We start from the raw sequence: 19,580 nt of genomic DNA, 5'->3' as shown, positions 1-19,580 counted from the left end.
GTCCTCTTCCCCTCTTCTATTCTGCCCTTCTAGAAAGGGCAAAAGAAAAAAAAAGGAAAAAATCCAATACACTCGAATCCACAAATGTTTACTACGTTTTCAAATTGCATTGGCTGGGTTAAACATTAGCCAATAAAATCTAATTTCATCTGAAAGTGCAGGTGAGCCCTACTGTACGTGATGATTGGTATTGAAAATTATATAGAAAAAAAATTAAAATAATTAAGTGGGGGATGAAGTAGCTGTGTAAGGTTACCTAGTAAAACAAAGCTCTGAAGTCTGCTCTTAGCTTCTCTTATTCTCCCAATATCTTTCTTCCTTTTAGGGTCTGTAGATTCTTCACTTCTTCTGATCCTTCAATACAAGGCAATCATGGAAGGAGAGGCTTCAGCTGATTTTCGAGACTGGGAGCTCCTAGTGAACTCTGATGTCGACCCGATTAATTCCCCCAATTCCGCCAATAATTCCAGGAGTTTTGATGAAATTGAAGCTGATTCTGAAGGTGTGCTCAGGTTAGATTATTTCTCCCTTGAAAATGATAAACGATATGCCAAAACTGTTGTTGATGCCAGTGAAGAGGGTTCTGTTGAGTCTGATAATCCCAGTTGGATTGATCCCGGGTCGGAGACTGGGAATCAGAGGAGGAATTTTGGTGAATTCTGGTCCGATTCGGGGAGTGATCGGTCTGTTGAGCGGAAATTTAGTGATTTCGATGTGAAAAAAGAATTGGGTTCTGTGGAAAACGTGAAAACTGAAGTTGGTTTTGAAGGGATTGGAGAAATTGAAGGTAAAGATGGTGAGGAAGGGAAATTCTTGTCTCGTGAGGGTACTTTCAGTAATTTGGAGGGTAAAAGTGAAATCAGCTTTGAGGAGAATGTGAAAAACCTGGCAGGTTTTGAAGAATTTGGAGAAAACCGTAGTAAGGATAAGGATTTGGGCACGTTCTGGTCTGATTCAAGTGGTGATAGTCTGGGTTTTGCTGATGTTGGGGAGATGAATGAGGGTTCTGAGGTTTTGGGTGAGTCGAACTTTGGAAATGCTCCCAAAGATGAAAATATGAGCGTTGTTTCAGTTGGAGAAAGAAAACCAGGAGGTGATGAGGAGACGAGGAAGAAAGTTTGGTGGAAGGTACCTTTTGAATTGTTGAAATATTGTGTTTTCAGGATCAGTCCTGTTTGGTCTTTCTCTATGGCTGCAGCTGTAATGGGATTTGTTATCTTGGGACGGAGATTGTACAAGATGAAGCGCAAGATGAGGAGCTTGCCACTTAAGGTTACTGTGGATGACAAGGTCAGTCGTTTTTATTCAATATGGCAATTTAAATTGGTGACGATATGATTAGATTTGTTAAGTTCTAACTGTGAGTATGAGTTATCATAGTAGGATCTGCAAGAAGTTCAGAATATAGATTTAGCGTAGAGATTGGATAATTTCTCTGTTGTGGCCAAATTGTCTTTCTTGCACTAATTTTAACTTACTATTTGATGATTGAGCATAACATTCTTTCTAAGATTTTCATTATTTGCGTGTCTTTATGAGTTATGATATGAATTCCTATTCTTTGCATGTGTTTTACATTTCAAAGGACTTTGGGGAAGCTTGGATTCAGCCTATGCTCCTATACTTCTTTCACCCTAGGCATTTGGAGCTAAAATAGTGGCTGTACCGGTGTACCCCCCTTGGAACTGATCCTTTGCTTGATGAAATAACAATGAAATATGGTAGTGCCACTACCATAACATGAAGTTTACAGGTTATTCTGGCATATAACAAGCCACAATTGTCCAAATAAGAAATTGCAGAGTAGATGTAGATTGGTGAAATGATTGTCAAGTTATAAGCAAGGAAAGTTGCTTGCATAGAATTATGAGGTTTGGAACAAGGAATCTGTAGAAGTATGTGGATTGTAGTTTTGTAGTTTTAATAAAGTTAGGAACATAATGAGAGGATAGTCAAGATTAAGGGCTAGGCAACGCACAAATAATTTTAATTGTTCGGTGGCCAAGTAATTCCCAATTGTATTTTCCTATTCAGTTCGATTTCTTCTGGGGTGGTAGAAATCATTATCAAGGATTATGCATTTCCATGGCAATCAAGGATAATACATCCTTTGCACGGCACCAAGCCATATTTTCAGTAGGTGTCTGAAAGTGCTAAGAATAATCTTAAATGTTCCCTCAACAGCCAGTTGTAAAAACACTTGGTTCATGAGCTTAGCGTTCCAATGCTAAGTGCTATGTAAGATTCTACAGCATTTGAACATGTGACATGGGGTTGTTACTACATGTGCATGGAACGAGAATCCATTTGTCATTCCAAACTTTAATATTCCTTGTCTTCAACAACCTTCAATCCTGTGCTAAACATACACTGCGCCACATGTGGCTTGGATTGAACACAACATTAGCAGTAAGGGAATCTTGAATCTTCACCGTGGTAATTGTGTGCTTAACATACCCCAGCAATCAAAGACAGGACTTTTGACCACTTTCCTGGGCCGTCTTACAAGAAGAGCCAAATTAAAGGGATGGGAATATGAAATCCAGTCTTCATCTGCTTTGGATGGACACTTTTCAGTCCATCTTAACTAATGAATTTTCTTTTCATTCTCCTTCTGGCCCCTTCAAAACCTCCATATTGCAGATTTAATTTTATCACAAAGGCTTTGAAACAGTAAAAAGTGGGCATCACATAACTAAGAATTGCTTGGGTTATAGATTTAATGAGAACCTCTTTACTCCTACAAAATTTCTTTCCACTCTTGAAGTTCTTTTCCATATAGTTTTCTTAATTGAATGAAATGAACTTTTCTGATCTCATGATAGCAGTTGGCAAACCCAAAGATTTTTCGTATTTATCAGTCTCCTTAACACCTAGGATGTTAATATCATTTGATGCATTTCTAGGGAAGGTAATCATTATTTATTAAACCAAGTTAAGTTTGTGGCCAAGGTGCTTGCTCTTATAATTAGAGAATCTCTTTAATTGTCAAGCTGGTTTTGATGCAGCGTGAAGCTCAAATAGAACACACACACAATACACTAAGGTATTTGAGTGAAAACTCTGCAGAATTTTATTAATAAAATCTCTAAAACTGAAAATTCATAGAATACATGGGGCCATTTATAGGTTTTTGATTATTTATAGGGTTTGATCTCCTAAACCTAATAGGAAAATTAATCTACTATTTAGGAATTTTAGATAAACTAAAATACAATAGGAAATCTAGATAAAATAGGAAAATAACTAATCCTAATGGAGATAGGAAATTGAAACAAATCCTAATTAATATAGAAAACTATATGAAACTAAATCTGATGTAGTAACTTGCTCAAATAGGAAGTAGGGAAGTAGGGATAAAGTAAGGAGCGAAATTGGACTGCTTGGAGGTCAAGCTGGACAGAAAAAAACGAGGTCTCTGGTGGAGGTGCTGAGCAGTGCATGTGGTCTTCTGTCCAGCAGTGTGAGGATGCATTTTTTTTTTTCCTGGGTTAATTTCGTCTCCAGCAGTCTTAAGTCATGCAGGACTTCTTGTTTTGCCATAATTTGACTGCAGAATTAGTTTAAGATACTTTCCTGTTCTTAATGGGACTTGATTTGTTTTCCTATTCTATCTAGGGTTAGATTAATTCCTATTTTATCTATATTTTCCTATTGTATTTTAGTTTAGCTAAAATTCATAAATAGTAGGTATATATTCCTAGTTAGTTTAGGAGCATAAAAAACTGAATAAATACCCCTTATTTTCATGTATTTCAGTTCAGATTTTTCCATATTATTTTCTCTTAAAACTAAAACTCTATGTTTCTGTGTGAGTGTGAATTTTTCCTAAGCTATGATGCATCAGGGTTTAAAGTGTTCGATTATATATTCTACTCATTAGTGAGATTCATTTCAACCTATTGTATGTTCTAGTCATCAGAGAGTTTCATTTCAAACTATTTTTTTATTTTGTTTTTGCATTTGCTACTAATGGACAGTGAAGTATTTGATAATTAGGTTGTCCTCATAGCAGAACACGAGGATGTTATTAGAAACCTCTCAAGCTAGTCTTTTCAGTTTCTGTAACCATTTTTATCCTTTAGAAGGGAAGTAATGGTAAGATCCTTTATTACGTATAAGATTTGTTGTCTTTAAATGTATGCTGCATGCACACCATAAGCTTTTATTTAAAAGATTATTTCCAGTTTTGTTCTTGCAATCTTTGTAAATGATGCAGCTCAAAGGTCATAAACATCAAAAGTGTGCCTATGCTGCAGATGCATGCGGACATTAGGCCAAGTGCCTGAAGTGGCTTAGGCCATGCACCATTCCCAATGCTTTGTGCCTAGGCATTCACTTAGGTGCCTTTTATGAGTGCCTAGGCATACATCTTAGGCGCATAAGGAATGTCTTTTTTATTGTACTCATTTGATGGTTTTATTCAGTTATTTGGAATACAGTATGTCTTGGATAGTGGCACAGGTATGGGCATAAAGTACGCAGTACGCTACTTGGTTAGATATAGGGTACACAAAGGGTAGGCTTCATTGATGCGCCAATTTAGAATGTGATTCGTGAATTACAGTTAACTATTATAATCCCCAAGTCTTAAAACACCAAATCAAATAATAATTTCCTTGTAGGTTTATATATATATATATATATATATATATATATATATATAGCATGTATACATTTTAGATTTTACAAGATTAATATTAGTACAAAGAAAGTCTCAAAAATCTATTATTTTTCTTCAATATACTATTAATTTTTCTTTTATCAATAAAATTTAAAAACATACTAATAGTTTGAATATGATGGGCTTTTAGCTGAAATTTAACAATACAAGTTATTGTTATTATTATTATTATTATTGTTAAAATAATATAATTTTGAATAATTTAAAATATATAATCACTGTACCTTTTTTAAATACTAGTTATTACATTATTAAAATTCTTTTTAAAAGCAGCTATGCTTTTGATATTAAATAAGCAGTTAACTCTCTTACCTAACCCCACTAAGCGTAGATTTGAGAAAGTTATTCTGCCTCCTTTATCTGCAATTTCTAGCAATTTTAGTTGAGCTATAGGATCGGTCATATGGCGACCCCAGGTTGCATCCCCTAGCCAATTGGGACCCAAACGTCCCACAAATTGGGACCCAAACGTGCCGCAAATTGGGACGGATGAACTAGATTGCTGAACCCAGGGTGGTTAAACTCATACCATTGGATTATTTTTACTTTATGCCTTATTATTTTTAGTTTTAAGCATTAAAAGATACCATACACACCATTGAAGTAACTTCAACTGCATCAATTTCAAAAGCTGAATATCTCTTGATTTGGTGCCATAATCCTAAATTGATGCTTGCCAATCTCTTTCCAGCAAACATGAGTGCTCCTTGGTTTAGGTCAACTCTGCTAGAAATTATGCATGAGGAAATGATGACCAATGAGAAGGAACAAGATATTGAGGTTGTAAATTTAAGGGAAGAATTTATCTCTAGTCAATTATGATGAGAGTAACACTTTCTTTTTTTTCTTTTTTCCTTTCCTACTTCTAGGAATAGCATAGAGAGTAGAGTTATCGGTTTGATATTGTGATCTTTTTTCTTCAATTGGGTTTGGTGTTTGATATTTTCTTTTACTTTAGCGTGACCATGACTTGTGTTGAATTAGTTAGTGGTAATCATTGTAGTAGTGGATGCTATTGTATTTTTTTAATAATACATACAAATGGAAACATTATAAGTATTCCATTGACATTTTGATAAACGTGCACCTCGCATTACTCAGGTGTGTTGGCAGCTTGCTCCTGTCCTAGGTAGGGATGGCAACGGATCGGGTTTTTGTGGGTACCCAATCCAACCGAATCCTAATAGGACGGTTTGGGTATTATATAATCGGGTTTAAGATGGGTTCGAGTTTAAAAAATAATATCCGTGACGAGTTTGGGCAGGGTTCGAGTTTTACATGTTGGGTATCCGTTACCTGAACTCGTTTATATAAATATTTAATTAAATATAAAATATATATTTTCATAATAATATTTATAAATTTTTATATATTTTATTTTATATAAAATGGAATTTAAATATTTTATGAAATTATTAAATTTTTAAATAATAAATTATTAATTAAAATAATTTTTTATGCAAAGTATTAATTAAAATATATAAAATTAAATGGGTTCGGGTTTTTTCTCGATAATAATAATCGGGTTTGGGTTAGATTCGAATAGTTGAAAATAAATTTTAATCGGGTTTAAGACGGGTTCGAGTTTTGATAATATTAATCGAGTTCAAATTCAATAGGGTGATTTTTCCTAGTACTCTATCCGTTGTCATCCCTAATCATAAGCACCAAATGCCTTGTGTGGCCTAACACATTTGTGTGCTTGACACCCGTGTGAAATTCACATATGCCTTCTAAGTGCCTGCATTGTTTGCACATTGTACTAGTCTTTTATTCAAGATGCTTAAGATAGGTCTCAAGACTTATTGTGGGCCATAATAATTATTCAGTTGTGCTTCCTTCTCAACTAGAACTAGGTTTTGATTAAATCATGAGTGTAATCCTGAGAAGATGATGTTTGTTTTGTTTTAAATTATAGCATACAGTTTCTTAATTATTCATTTGTTCTCTCTGTTGCTTAACTAGTGTTTCTGTGGGAATTCAGGAAACAAAATTTTACTAGAGTTGACTGATGACATTTATTTTCAGCTTTGATTTTATATCTGAGTTCCATATAGGTGTTGATTTTCATTTTTTTTTTTTTTTTGTTTGTTTGCAGAAGGTGTCTCAGTTCACGAGTCGGGCTGCACGACTTAATGAAGCATTTTCCGTAGTGAGACGGGTGCCTATTGTACGGCCTTTGTTGCCTGCTGCTGGGTTGAATTCATGGCCTGTGATGACTTTGAGGTAAAAAAAAAAATTGTTGTGGAGTTGGTATAATGAGGAAACATTACGTGAACATGTTTGAGATATAACGTTCATCTTGCTTTGCTCTGTAAGTAACGTGATTATTTTAGATTTCCTTGTGTATGAACTTGTTTTTGGTGTGTATATGCCAGAAGGGTATAAGGATCAAAGAAGCTATATATATTGTTCGGGTCATGTTGGGTATGTGTAATCAGCTTTGTAATGTTTGCACTTTAAAATGATAATAAAGTAATTTCTATTTCTTTATTTGGTTCTGTCATACCTTTAAAAAAGTCACCCAATATACGAAATAAATATTCCACACTTGTGGATTTGGGGGGGAGTTAATGGACGCGGCTTTGCCTCTATGTATTACTCTATCTATTCTGCAAAGGGATGTTTTCAGAGCTCGAGTCCCAGATTTCCATGGAGTAACTTTATTGTTCCCACTAAATTTACTCTCCATCTTTTATACTTTTAATTGGTCAAATTAAAAAAAAAAAAAGCAACATGGCTATTTTGGCTCTTAAAGTGTAAATTAGTGGTCATATAAATTTTTAAAGTGTTATGAGATTTAATTAAGGTTATTAATTTTTTAAAAAGATTAAATAAGTTCTTTATATTTTAAAATTAGATCAAAAAAGTCATTTTACTATTTTGGAAATAAATAAATTATTTTAATTTATAAAATAGTTCAACTCAATTAAGCCTTTATCACAAAAATTTGGAGTCGGCTATATGGATTCGCTTTCTTTACTTTAATCGATTTGAGGTTAAATCCTCAGAAATGTGTAATGCTTCTAGGTCATGTTATACTATTCTCCTCTAAGTCAATTTAGGTCTATTCATTTTTTTCTTTCTATCCTCTAACCTAATGTACTCTACTTGTCTAACTGAAGCCTCCGTATGTCTACGTTTCACATGACCAAACCACCTCAATCTCCCTTCTCTCAACTTATTTTTAATTGACACCACTCTTACCTTTTCTCTAATACTCTCATTACGGACTTTATCTAGTCTAGTACAGTCACTCATTCACCCTAACATTCTCATCTCTGCAACTCTTGTCTTAGACGCACACGACTTTTTCAGTGCTCAACACTCACTACCATATAACATAGCCAGTCGTATGGCTGTAAGGTAACATTTTTCTTTCAACTTATTGGGAATCTTGCAATCACGTAAAACTCTTGTGGCACGTCTCCACTTCAACCATCCGGCTTTAATCCTATGACTAACATCCTCCTCACATCCCCCATCTACTTGAAGGACTGAGGTTGTGTACAAAAATCTTCTAGTGTATGAATTCTCATTAGCAATCCTATTTGTAATATCCAAATAAGTATCTGTTGTATTTTAGAGCAGATTAATAAGTTATTTTTTGCTGAATAATTCAAGAAATTTCACTATGGGTTTATCATCTTCGTTATAGAAAATTCTCAAACCATTTGGTAAAAACACAACTTATCAATTTGTTATAGATGCAATAAATAATTGCCAAAATGTTGCAAATAAGTTGCATAGAATTGTTACACGGCTTTGGCTAAATTTATATTAATGACAAATTATAATTCAATATTTTATTTATTTTTAAGAGTTAAAAGCCCTTATAGCTTGGTCTGAGAGCCTTAGTAAAATTTTTTTAGAAAATGATTTTTAAAGAAGAAAAGTAGATAATACACTTTTCTCAAAGATATACAAACATTATATGCTTATTGTTCAAATTTATGTTTACCCTATATTTGAATTTGGACTTAAGCCAAAGTAATTATTGATTTAAATTTTAAATTAAATTATGTCTATATAAAAAACATCATTGGAGAGTTTGGCCCATAACCCTGCTCCTTAACCCATGATATGTGTCATCCATAAGTGTATGAGTCGTATCAAGTAATAAAATAATGAATGAGTATCATTCGTACGAAAAATTGTGTTTAAGTACCAAACTATATATGATTATTTTGATTATTTAGAATAATGAATATTTATATGAGAATTAAGGTAAATAAAATGCTGTAATTCTAAATGAAATTAAAGAAAATAAAATTAAACTACGCTAGAAATGAAAATATGCTAGAACAAATATTAATTAATGGTAAAAGCAATTTCAAAGCTGGGGTTTATGCTTTAAACTAAATGTGATTCGGCTTGGTTCATCCAATTTTAAGAAAATACATGATTTGAAGGTAGTTGATTCTAGGGTCCTTTAACCTCCCTCTCAAGCAAATTGAAGAGTATTTTAAGAAAAACCAAATCCTACTCTCGTATAATATTTGATTTACCTGAAATCCATTAATCTTTTTTATCAACCAATAAATCCTCTTAATCCCTAGTTTATCTCTAAAACTATGTGATTAAGTTCAAAATCTCGATTATCTATCAATAATTTTCACCTCTCGATCTTTCAATCAAAGATTAAAAATAATACCCAATAGATACCAATACTAGGTATGTCAATAAAGCATACAAAATTTGAATCAAAACTCACATATATTATTAATATGGATAAAATCCAGACCAAATCCATAAATAGATTCAAAATGTTGCCTCCAACTTTGAAATTTCAAGAAAACTATTCACTCATAGTTGTATTTATAAGAGATAATGATAAAACTAACAAAGGAAACATAAAAATAGACTAAAAGTAGAAAAATCCAAGTGAATGAGAGTCCAAAACTCTAAAAAACTGCTGCTAAATATCACTTAGCGGCAGTTCTCTAGCAAAAATGCCATCATTTCTTCTCCTTAGTCTATTTTTTTATTCTCTTTATTACTCTTTTTCCTATTTACTTCTTTTTTGATAAGATGAGAAAATGATATACACATATATATGTATGTCAACAAGTTTACTCTAGAATAGGTTAAAAGGGAAAAGCAAAGGATAGATGCAAAAGTAGTGGTATAAAAAAAATTCCAGCTCAACTTGTTTTTGTGTCGATCAATATAACTAGTGTCGATTTCAGTGTATTTTGATATGCTGCCATGTTAGATCGAAAGAAGACCTTCAAGAGCTGTATTACCCAAAGACACTGGGTAAGCCAAGTCTAATGTGAATTTCGGCAACAAAATTTTTCTTTCTTTCTATGCATGACTTGCAACATGCCCTGTGTTGAATTATATATTCTACAAGATGCCCTACGCTAGATTCAGCATATCCCATGTCATACCTCAAGCAAATTTTGGTAATTCCACTTCTCAAAATACAATTTCTTCAACTTCTTTCCATTTTTAAGCTTCTAAACCACTTTAAATCACCTCCCATTGCATCCTTGACCTTCAAATCACTTTAAAAACTATTAAAAATATCAAATTTCCAAAAGTCAAATATAAATTAACTAAAACCAACAATTTAACTAAAATAAAGACTAAAAGGATAAAATTACTAAATTATAAGGACAAAATGGATACAAAATTACTCTAAAATATATAAAATGAGTGTATCAACCCATGACCCATTATTCAAAATCCATAATCCTAAAGTTAAGCTGACATAATAAGACAAATAATACTTTGAAAATATTTTTCTTAATTTTTCTATTATAATAAGATGATATCACGATTAAGCTAGAGATAGATAGGGGAGAAGGTTTCTCTCTCTCAGTTTTGTCTTCTTGGATTATTTGACCATAGTTGTCCTTGGTTGTGTTTGAGCCGTCCCTTGCCCTTTGGGCAGGGAAAGGCTTCTTTCTCCTCCCCAAGGTATGGGTTTCCACTCATCATTGGGTGATGCTGTAATTAGTTTTGAGCTTGGTTTTGACTTGCAGGATGTGTAATTAGAAAGGGTTTTTATTTGTCATGCAGTACGATTGTTGGTTGAATGATTCATGTATGACATGGTTTTGTTCTCCTTGATGCCAATTGTGTTCAGTGCCAGTGGCAAGAGTAAACATTTGACACAGGAGTGGGTTCCAAGGAAGGCAACTCAAGGATCTAGAGTTGGCATTTGAAAAGTTTATTGCTATTTTTTCATGGCTAGAATGCCATGGCCTTTGCCATCCTCCCTCATTGGTTGAGGTTGGTTTTGAGCTTGGTGGTTATGCTGGCAAAGATGCTCTTTCTTTAGTTAATGGGTTTCTTTCATGTCCTTGGGAGGTCATGCAAGAGTTAGCAAGGCTTAGACAGAAGAAACTCTTCCTCTGGTCTTCGGCCATCCCTTCTAATCGATCCCATTTAGGGGTGGCCACGGTTCGGTTTCAAATTGAAACCCAATTCGGTGAAAATCGGACCGAAATCGATCAAAACCGGAACCGGTTTCGAACCGGACCAAAACTGTCATTCTAAGGTTTGGTTCAGGTTCATATTTTTTAGAAACTGTGAACCGGCGGTTCCGAATCGGATTGAACAGACAGTTCTAAACCAGACCAAACTAGTGATTTAAATACAAAAAAATTCAATAAATACCTCACTCTACTCCTAATTCATTTATATATATATAATTAATTAATTAATTAATTCTCTACACAATTATTCTCTACACTCTCTTTAATTCTCAATACTCTTTTAATTTCTCTCAAATTTTCTAAATAATTATTTTCTACACTCCTTTTAATTCTCAATACTTTCATAATTCTCTTACTTTATTATTTTATATGCTTACTAAAATTTTTAATGCTATATCAATTACTCTGTTATTATTTTATATATTCAATAAAATTTTCAATACCCTCTATTTTGATTTTTTTTCTTTTATATTTTTTTAATTATCAATTATCATATAATTTTTTAAAAAAGGACAAGTAATACTCAACTCAACTCAATTCAACTAAGCTTTTATCCCAAAAATTTATTAGGGTTGGCTATATGGATTCTCTTTTTCCACTCTAAACGATTTTGGGTTAAATCCTCGGAAATGTGTAATACTTTTAGGTCATGTTATACTATTCTTCTTTAAGTTAGTTTAGATCTACCTATTCTTTTCTTTCTATTCTCTAACCCAATGTGCTCTACATGTCTAACTAGAGTTTTCTTATGTCTATGCTTCACATTACCAAATCACCTCAATCTGCCTTCTATCAACTTATAACTGAAAATTTTGATTCCTCTAAATCCTAAAGGGATACATAGGCAAAATTAAGTTCATGCACCTTTTTCTAATTTTTTTTAAAATTAATTTCATCTCTAGTTTTTAATAAGTTCAAATCTTTGCTTATTAATTTTTTCTTAAAAAGAAGTTAATTTTATTCTTTTTATTCTTATTTTATTTTGATTAAAAGATTTCTAAGAAAAATTAAAATATTTTTACAAATATAACTTAAATTTTAAATCAATAAAATTTTTCTCTAATTTTTTGCTTTAAGTCGCTTTTAAACCGCTCTAAAATCGCTTCTAAACCGTTATTCAAACCGTTTTGAACTGTCATTTTTTGAACCGTATTTTAAACTATTTTAAACCGGAGCTCGAACCAGAACCGGCGGTTCAGGAACCATCTTCCAAACCGTCCCATGATGGTTTGGTTCAGGTTCATAATTTTATTGAATCTGAATCAGCGGTTCCTGAACCGTAGCGACCCCTAATCCCATTGGTGGTGGCATTACAAAGGGTGGGGCTTCAAGTTTTGGGTCCCTAGGTTTCAAGTTTAGAGTTTGACTGGATTGGGTTCTAAGCTCTAAGGGAGTTTGCTATGGATTGGGTTTTATTTGTAATCAGGCCTTAGGCCCTTTTATTGGCTGCACTTTGCCATTTGGGCTTTAATGCAATAGACTCTCAATATATATATATATATATATAGCTCTAAGGGAGTTTGCTATGGGTTGGGCTTTTTTTGTAATCAGGCCTTAGGCCCTTTTATCGGCTGCACTTTGCCATTTGGGCTTTAATGCAATAGACTCCATCTATATATATATATGTAACACGATTAAGAGAGTATGAATTTCACCTAATTAAAATTTCTTTATCATTTTAAAATAACAATAAATTTAAATAAAGAAAAATTAAATATAATCAAAATTAGAAATATTTAGTCGATTATCATTGAAAAAATTACCTTAATACAATTTATATTATTAATGAATAAAATGTTTATAAAATATATTTATAATTATATTTTATTTATATAAATAATAAATATACTATATTTTTAATAAAATAATAATTATTAATAATATGATATCAATAAAATTATAATTTATATATTAAATAATAAAATATTTTGTTAGTTTGGTTATTATTGATATCAAATTAGAGATAACCAAAAATTTAAAAATCATTATTCGAATCAAAATAAAAATTAAATGCTATGTTATTAAAATAATTAAATTTTATTAATTTAATTTAATTTTTCAATTATAACCAAATAATGTACACTTCTAATCATAATTAACTTTTATAAGTCAAATTAAATTTGTCTTTTTAATTTAGTCAAAGGTACACCATTTATTGTTTTACATTGACTGAATATAAAGTAAGAGCGCTAAATATAAAGACTTAAGTAATTATCTTTCTATAAGTTAGCTTTGAAAATCAATCCATTTTCTCTAAACCATTCTTATCAAAATGAGGGGATTCACGTTTTTTCTATGGTCTAACAAAGGATTCAAATTTAATTAATGCATCTGTGGAAATGCAGCAAAAAATGTTGACCTAGGAAGCAGAATGCTTAAGGAAAGCGGAATAGACACAGATGTTGCAGAGAAAGCAGTAAAAGCAGCAACTAGTTGATAAATCAAGAAAATGAAACCCACTCCTGATGGATTTGGTGAATCAAATGCAATGAATATTGACAATAACATTGCAGCCCTTAACTTCTTCATTGGATTCCCCATCCAATGCAAAATGAAATTTGCTGCTGGAAATTATTGTGGATGATCAAGAGGGTACACAATTTTTTGCTTCCATATTTAATTATTTAGCTATAAAACATTACCACTAACCAGTGGTGTATAATTTTGGATCTGTCCTTTGGTTAGTTATGACAGCATTCTTCATGAGGTCAAGAGAATTTTGAAGATCATCGCAGAGTTGATATGGATCTGGAATTATATTCTTGTCGACTGATAAGGTGATTTTCATCTTGCTCGCATAACTCACTACATGAATCACTAATGCCTGTAACACCACGATGACGACAATAATAATAATAATAATTTTCATCATGAAGATCAAACTTAGATTTTCTTAATTAAAAAAAGAAGATAATGGTGCTTACATTAGGTTGTCCATAAACAGTGAGTGCTATGAAGGCTACAGGATGGCCAAAGTAAGATATTTCTTCTTCTGGACCTGGTACATTTGAGAACCACAAAGTGATTCGATTTGGAAAGCTCGATATCTGTTCATAATCGATTAAAATCAAATAAAATAAAACAAAATAGTTTTTTTAAAATCAATTTCTCAATTAATAACTAATAAAATTATAAAACAAGGTACAGTGTTAACTCTTAGATGGATTAATTAATTAATATAAATTGTAATAATAATCATTAAAATTGCCACTTAATGTTATTTTATATATATATAATTTCAATTTGTCAAATTTAGATTATGTAATTTTTTTATATTTCAAGAAAATTATTTAACTCCAATGAAAAATTCCACCAAAATATTAATATGAACCAATTTTTTGTTAAAAAGAAATTAAAATATTTCTAAGTGACAAATTTACCTTATTAGTGAAACATTTGGGAGAAAACTTGACCACGGAATAAGTGAATTTAGCTTCAAGAGTAGATTTTTTTCTGTCTCCAGTAACTTTAGCAACACGTATATAATCTAATGGATCTTCACGTAATGCTATGGTGAAGGGAAATAGAACACATCCGACGTGGCTACCCCACCTTGCTTTACTGTCCTTTCTCATCATATAATCAAAAGCCTGTTTTCAATTTAATTTCACAATTTTAATAGATATAATAAATTAGTTAGCTATTTATAATTAATGCTTGATAAAATTAAATATATTTTTATCTAAATTTGCCTTATTTTAGATTTAAGACATAAATATGTGTGATTCGTATATTTAATAAATAAATCTTTTTTATACTTATTATATTTTGATTTATAATAAATCGAGCCTACAAAAAAAAATCCATTTGATCTTATAACAACACTCACTTGGATGCCTGCAGATGGTCTAATGTTCACCGCAAGAGCTGCTCTAAGACGAATGTTGTTGGGAAGATTGTTATTATTCTCTTCTGCTCCTTTGTTATATGTCTTATCATCGCCTGCCATACAGGAATTAATAATACACCTAGTGATCAAAATCCACTGCTATCCCTGTACGCAGGGAGATATATACTTACCATACTTCCTGTTAAGATAGCTAGACAAACCAGCTTGTGTGATTGCTACCATCACATCATTGATTGTCTGTAAAGACAAAAATGACCAAAAGAATAATGAGTTTGCTGTGTGCCAAAGTGGTTAAAGTTTTGTGTTTTGCGACTTACTGTGCCCATGGCATTCTTCACAAGCTTTACGTCATCCAAAATGATTGTTCTATGAACAAACCTTCTTTGAGCAAGTCCGAGGGGCAATGTACCTTTAAGAGGCGTTTTAGTATCCTCCAAGAAGAAAATTGTCCCCAGAAGTATCAGTACATCAACAATAGTATTCCAACACAGCAACACCAACCACCATAACTTGAGCAAAAATTGCCAAGACGTTAACCCTCCAGAGTTACTAGGATTCCTTCTTTTTATTGTTGGGATGGTTGGAAGTGCCTCAGGATCAGATGCTTTGCGAGAGCAAGAAAGTAAAAGAGACATGAGGGAAATGCCATCGCCAAGGGAATGGTGGATGCGAAAAATGACAGTAGATTCAGCTTCAGAGGTTTTAACGTTGAGAAGATGAACATCCCACAAAGGTATAGACTTGGTAATTGTGGTTTTGCTAAGATTGGAAGCGTAATCTTCCACAAACTTATCAGGAGACTCCATGTTTGGATCAAGCACTGGAACTCTTACATGGTTATCCAAGTTCACCTCTGTTTTGACCCATCTCATTTCCCCACCTTTTTCCACAACCTGCACATCAACAAAGAAAAAAAAAAGAGAATGCTTAAAAAAAAGAGAATGCCCAAAATTTACATACTCCGGTCCCAGAATTCAAAAAAAGAAAAAAAAATGAGTTTCCATAATTATCAAATATTTAAGAATTTTTTTATATTAATTATATGTGAGAAAATATATAGATTATACCGGTAAACAAGAGAAACGAGGATGCTTAAGTAACGAATGGCGCAAACTGGCTTTAAAAACAAGAGGGTTGATTGGGGTGTTAAACCCCATGATGGTGATGGTGTAGACATCACAGTAAGGTTGATGAAAGAAGCGAGCCATTGGACTCAAGGGTTGGCCGTCCTCGCTATCTTTCTTTGACACCCGAATTGGTCCAAGGCTTTCCATAGTGTTCTCAGGAGGATAGAATTGTGTTTGAATACTTATAATAAAAAAATTTGTTTATATATATAGAATACGATGTGTGCATGGTCACCACCTAACAAGGTGTTTTATATGGTGAAGCTATGATTCCTATAAAATAGTTTAGAGCAACTCAATTAAACATAAACAAATATTAAAAATTGCTGAATAATTATTTTTTTAAATTCATTATTAAGAAATTGATTTATTTTATAATTTCTTTTGATAAGATATTCAAAAAGTAGGTGGATGATATTAGCTAGCACAGGGGAGTAACGTGATTCACATTTTTTAGCGGTCAACTAAAATAATAATATCATATTATAAATTAATTTTAATTTAATAATTTTTAAAATTATAATATATAAATTTGAATCTCAATTATAAAATAAATTACAAATTAAGATCAGTCCCTTTACTTTTAATTGTCAACAAATTGATTACTTCAATCAAATTTTATTTAATTTTTATTAATTATAAATTAAATAATTAAAATATCTTTAATTATATATTCAATTTAAAATAATTATGGTGGTCAAATTTTTTTTTATTAATAAATTATTTTTTATTTAAATATAAAATTTAAATAATTATATGTTATTTAATATATAATTATATATATTTTTTATTTTGTTAACAAAAATTAAATTTAAAATTTGATTTTTGTGCTCTAAAGGCCATTTAATTTGCATGTAATTTCTTTTAATATGCTTATCTGTAATTTTAATGCGCTTGACTTTTATTAATTATTTTTGTTACCTTATTTTATTTCTTTTCTAATATTAAAATTAATGTTGTTCTTTAATAGTGTTGCATTACCGATCAATTACTGCTTATCTTTAATATTTTACTTTCATTTTATTTATAAAATAAAACTTTTTCTATTATTTAAATTATTTATATTAATTTAAATAATTAAAAATTAATATTCTATATATAACTATTATAAAGAAAATTGAAAACTTTTAATTTTATCCATTTATAATTTAAATAATTAATGATCTCAATAATTTAATAAATTAATATGTTAACTTGAATTATTAATTTTTTTATATTATTATTATTATTATTATTATTAATTTTATAATATTCATTTAATAGTATACCTGTTAAGTTCTAGTTTAACTCTGCAAATTAGAGAAACGGGGATGCTTGGAGCATGCTGTCTTTAAAAACAAGAGGGTTGATTGGGATGTGAATCCCCATCATCATGACGACGACGACGACGACGACGACGACATTGGAGTAAGGTTGATGAAACATACGAGCCATTGGACTCAAGGGTTGGCCGTCCTTGCTACCTTCCTTTGATTCCATAGTGTTCTTTGGAGGGTAGAATTGTGTTTGGACTTGCCATTAAAATTTGTATACATAGGATACAAATGAAGGATTATGTATGGTACAAATTGTGTTAAGTGCCCACTGAATAAAAGGATGAAAATGTCCAACTAAAAAATAATACAATATAATTTATTTGTAAACTTTGATTTAATAATATTGTGAAATTATAAGTTTAAACCTTAATTATAGTCTAATAAGTTATGGATAATTTAAGATATGTCAAAAACAGATCATTCTCTTTATTTTTAATTTGAAATAAGTCAATTTCTCAAATTTAATTACATCATCAAAATGGTTATTTCATTCAAATTTGTTCTAATTTACTATTAATTATAAATTAAATAATTAAAATATCTTTAATTATATTTTCAATTTTATTATGTTGCCAACTTGAGTGGGCATTATTGAAGAGGAAGCGTGTGTGACCATTAAGTTAGAGATCAGGAAAAAGGCCATTTAGAGAATTGAATGCTTATGGGCAAAATTGAAGAGGGTTGGTGACCAGCCTACAATTAAGCCACCTAAATTATTGAAATTATTTGTGTGCAGTGTAGTACACGGGCATGTGGCGCATTATGTGAAGGGACTGTATAACTTACTCTCTTTTTTTTTATTTGTAAAAAAATAATTAGTGTTTATTATTATATTTTTCTCATTGGTATATTTATTATGAATTACATTACACAGAATCATTTTAAAGTATTGTATTTTTTAATTTTGTGTAGGTGATTTTATAATAACTAGTATTAAAATCCAAATTTAAGATGTGACCAGCATACAAGTAAAACCATTTAATAAAAAAAATAATTTTAATTTATGATAAAGTACCATAAAAAGGACTCTTATGTGATCAAAGCTTTAAATGAAAAGTAATTGATGATTATTAATTATGATAATTAAGAGAAATTTCAATAAAGAGTGGTAAGTATGATTTGATTGATAATTATAATTTTAATAGATATAATAAATTAGTTAACTATTTATAATTAATGTTTGATAAAATTAAATATATTTTTACCTCAATTCATTTTATTTTACATTCAAGACGCAAATAAGTAAGTATTTCAATAAAAAGTGGTAAGTATGATTTGATTGATAACTATAATTTTAATAGATATAATAAATTAGTTAGCTATTTATAATTAATGCTTGATAAAATTAAATATATTATTACCTAAATTCGTCCTATTTTACATTCAAGACGTAAATAAGTAAGTATTTCAATAAAGAGTAGTAAGTATGATTTGATTGATAACTATAATTTTAATAGATATAATAAATTAATTAGCTATTTATAATTAATGCTTGATAAAATTAAATATATGTTTACCTAAATTCGTCCTATTTTACATTCAAGATGCAAATAAGTAAGTATTTCCCACCACTTTCCACAACCTGCACATCAGCAATGTAGCCCAAAATTTACGTACTCCTTAGGTCCCAGATTTGAAACCAAAAAAAAAAAAAAAGTTTCCATAATTATTAAATATTTAAGAATTTTTTATATTAATTATATGCGAAAAATATATATAGTATACCTGCTAACTAGAGAAACGAGGATGCTTAAGTAACGAATGGCGCAAACTGGCTTTAAAAACAAGAGGGTTGATTGGGGTGTTAAACCCCATGATGATGATGATGATGTAGACATCGGAGCAAGGTTGATGAAAGATGCGAGCCATTGGACTCAAGGGTTGGCCATCCTCGCTCTCTTTCTTTGATACCTGAATTGGTCTAAGGCCTTCCATAGTGTTCTTAGGACGATAGAATTGTGTTTGGATACTTACAATCAAAAAATTTGTTTGTATATAGAATACGTAGTGTGTATGGTCACCACTGAACAAGGTGTTTTATGTGGCCATTACAATAAGATAGTTTACAGCAACTCAATTAAACATAAACAAATATTAAAAATTGCTGAATAATTAATTTTTTTTTTTAAATTTCTTATTAAAAAATTATTATTTTAT

At 31.0% G+C, this 19,580-nt stretch overlaps 2 protein-coding genes across 4 annotated transcripts; one reads left to right on the top strand and one right to left on the bottom strand.

The window, feature by feature from the left end:
- Window positions 1-227: 227 nt before the first annotated feature.
- LOC110631595 (uncharacterized) lies at window positions 228-7,177 on the top strand. The gene is made up of 2 exons (XM_021779471.2): window positions 228-1,290; window positions 6,783-7,177. The coding sequence occupies exons 1-2, from the start codon at window positions 373-375 to the stop codon at window positions 6,912-6,914; spliced, it is 1,050 nt and encodes a 349-aa protein (XP_021635163.2). The 5' UTR covers window positions 228-372; the 3' UTR covers window positions 6,915-7,177.
- Window positions 7,178-13,569: 6,392 nt separating this feature from the next.
- Window positions 13,570-16,327, bottom strand: LOC110631594 (wax ester synthase/diacylglycerol acyltransferase 8-like). Of its 3 annotated transcripts, none has more exons than XM_058141555.1 (7): window positions 16,048-16,325; window positions 15,298-15,873; window positions 15,151-15,217; window positions 14,960-15,072; window positions 14,511-14,720; window positions 14,055-14,177; window positions 13,570-13,954 (listed from the first exon to the last, which is right to left on the bottom strand). In XM_058141555.1, exons 1-7 carry the CDS (start codon window positions 16,252-16,254, stop codon window positions 13,775-13,777), a joined length of 1,476 nt encoding a protein of 491 aa, XP_057997538.1. In that variant the 5' UTR covers window positions 16,255-16,325; the 3' UTR covers window positions 13,570-13,774. The 3 variants fall into 3 exon arrangements, with proteins under 3 accessions (XP_057997538.1, XP_057997539.1, XP_057997540.1); XM_058141557.1 differs by having other exon boundaries at window positions 13,806-13,954; window positions 14,055-14,128; window positions 16,048-16,326; XM_058141556.1 differs by lacking the exon at window positions 14,511-14,720 and having other exon boundaries at window positions 16,048-16,327.
- Between the last annotated feature and the right edge of the window lie 3,253 nt (window positions 16,328-19,580).

The sequence above is a fragment of the Hevea brasiliensis genome, unplaced genomic scaffold (genome assembly GCF_030052815.1).
Source record: "Hevea brasiliensis isolate MT/VB/25A 57/8 unplaced genomic scaffold, ASM3005281v1 Scaf144, whole genome shotgun sequence".
In the NCBI taxonomy this organism is placed as follows: Eukaryota; Viridiplantae; Streptophyta; class Magnoliopsida; order Malpighiales; family Euphorbiaceae; genus Hevea; species Hevea brasiliensis.
The sequence above is the reverse complement of the archived record's forward strand: the minus strand, read 5'-3'. Positions and strand labels throughout refer to the sequence as shown.

Bases quoted from the DNA above. Each gene is read 5' to 3' on its own strand.
- LOC110631594 (XM_058141555.1), bottom strand. From the start codon at position 16,254: ATGGAAAGCCTTGGACCAATTCGGGTGTCAAAGAAAGATAGCGAGGAC. The intron at 14,178-14,510 runs GTAAATTTGTCA...GATTATGAACAG, and splicing joins CCAAATGTTTCACTAATAAG to ATATCGAGCTTTCCAAATCG. The intron at 13,955-14,054 runs GTAAGCACCATT...GTGGTGTTACAG, and splicing joins CTGTTTATGGACAACCTAAT to GCATTAGTGATTCATGTAGT.
- LOC110631595 (XM_021779471.2), top strand. From the start codon at position 373: ATGGAAGGAGAGGCTTCAGCTGATTTTCGAGACTGGGAGCTCCTAGTG. The intron at 1,291-6,782 runs GTCAGTCGTTTT...GTTTGTTTGCAG, and splicing joins AGGTTACTGTGGATGACAAG to AAGGTGTCTCAGTTCACGAG.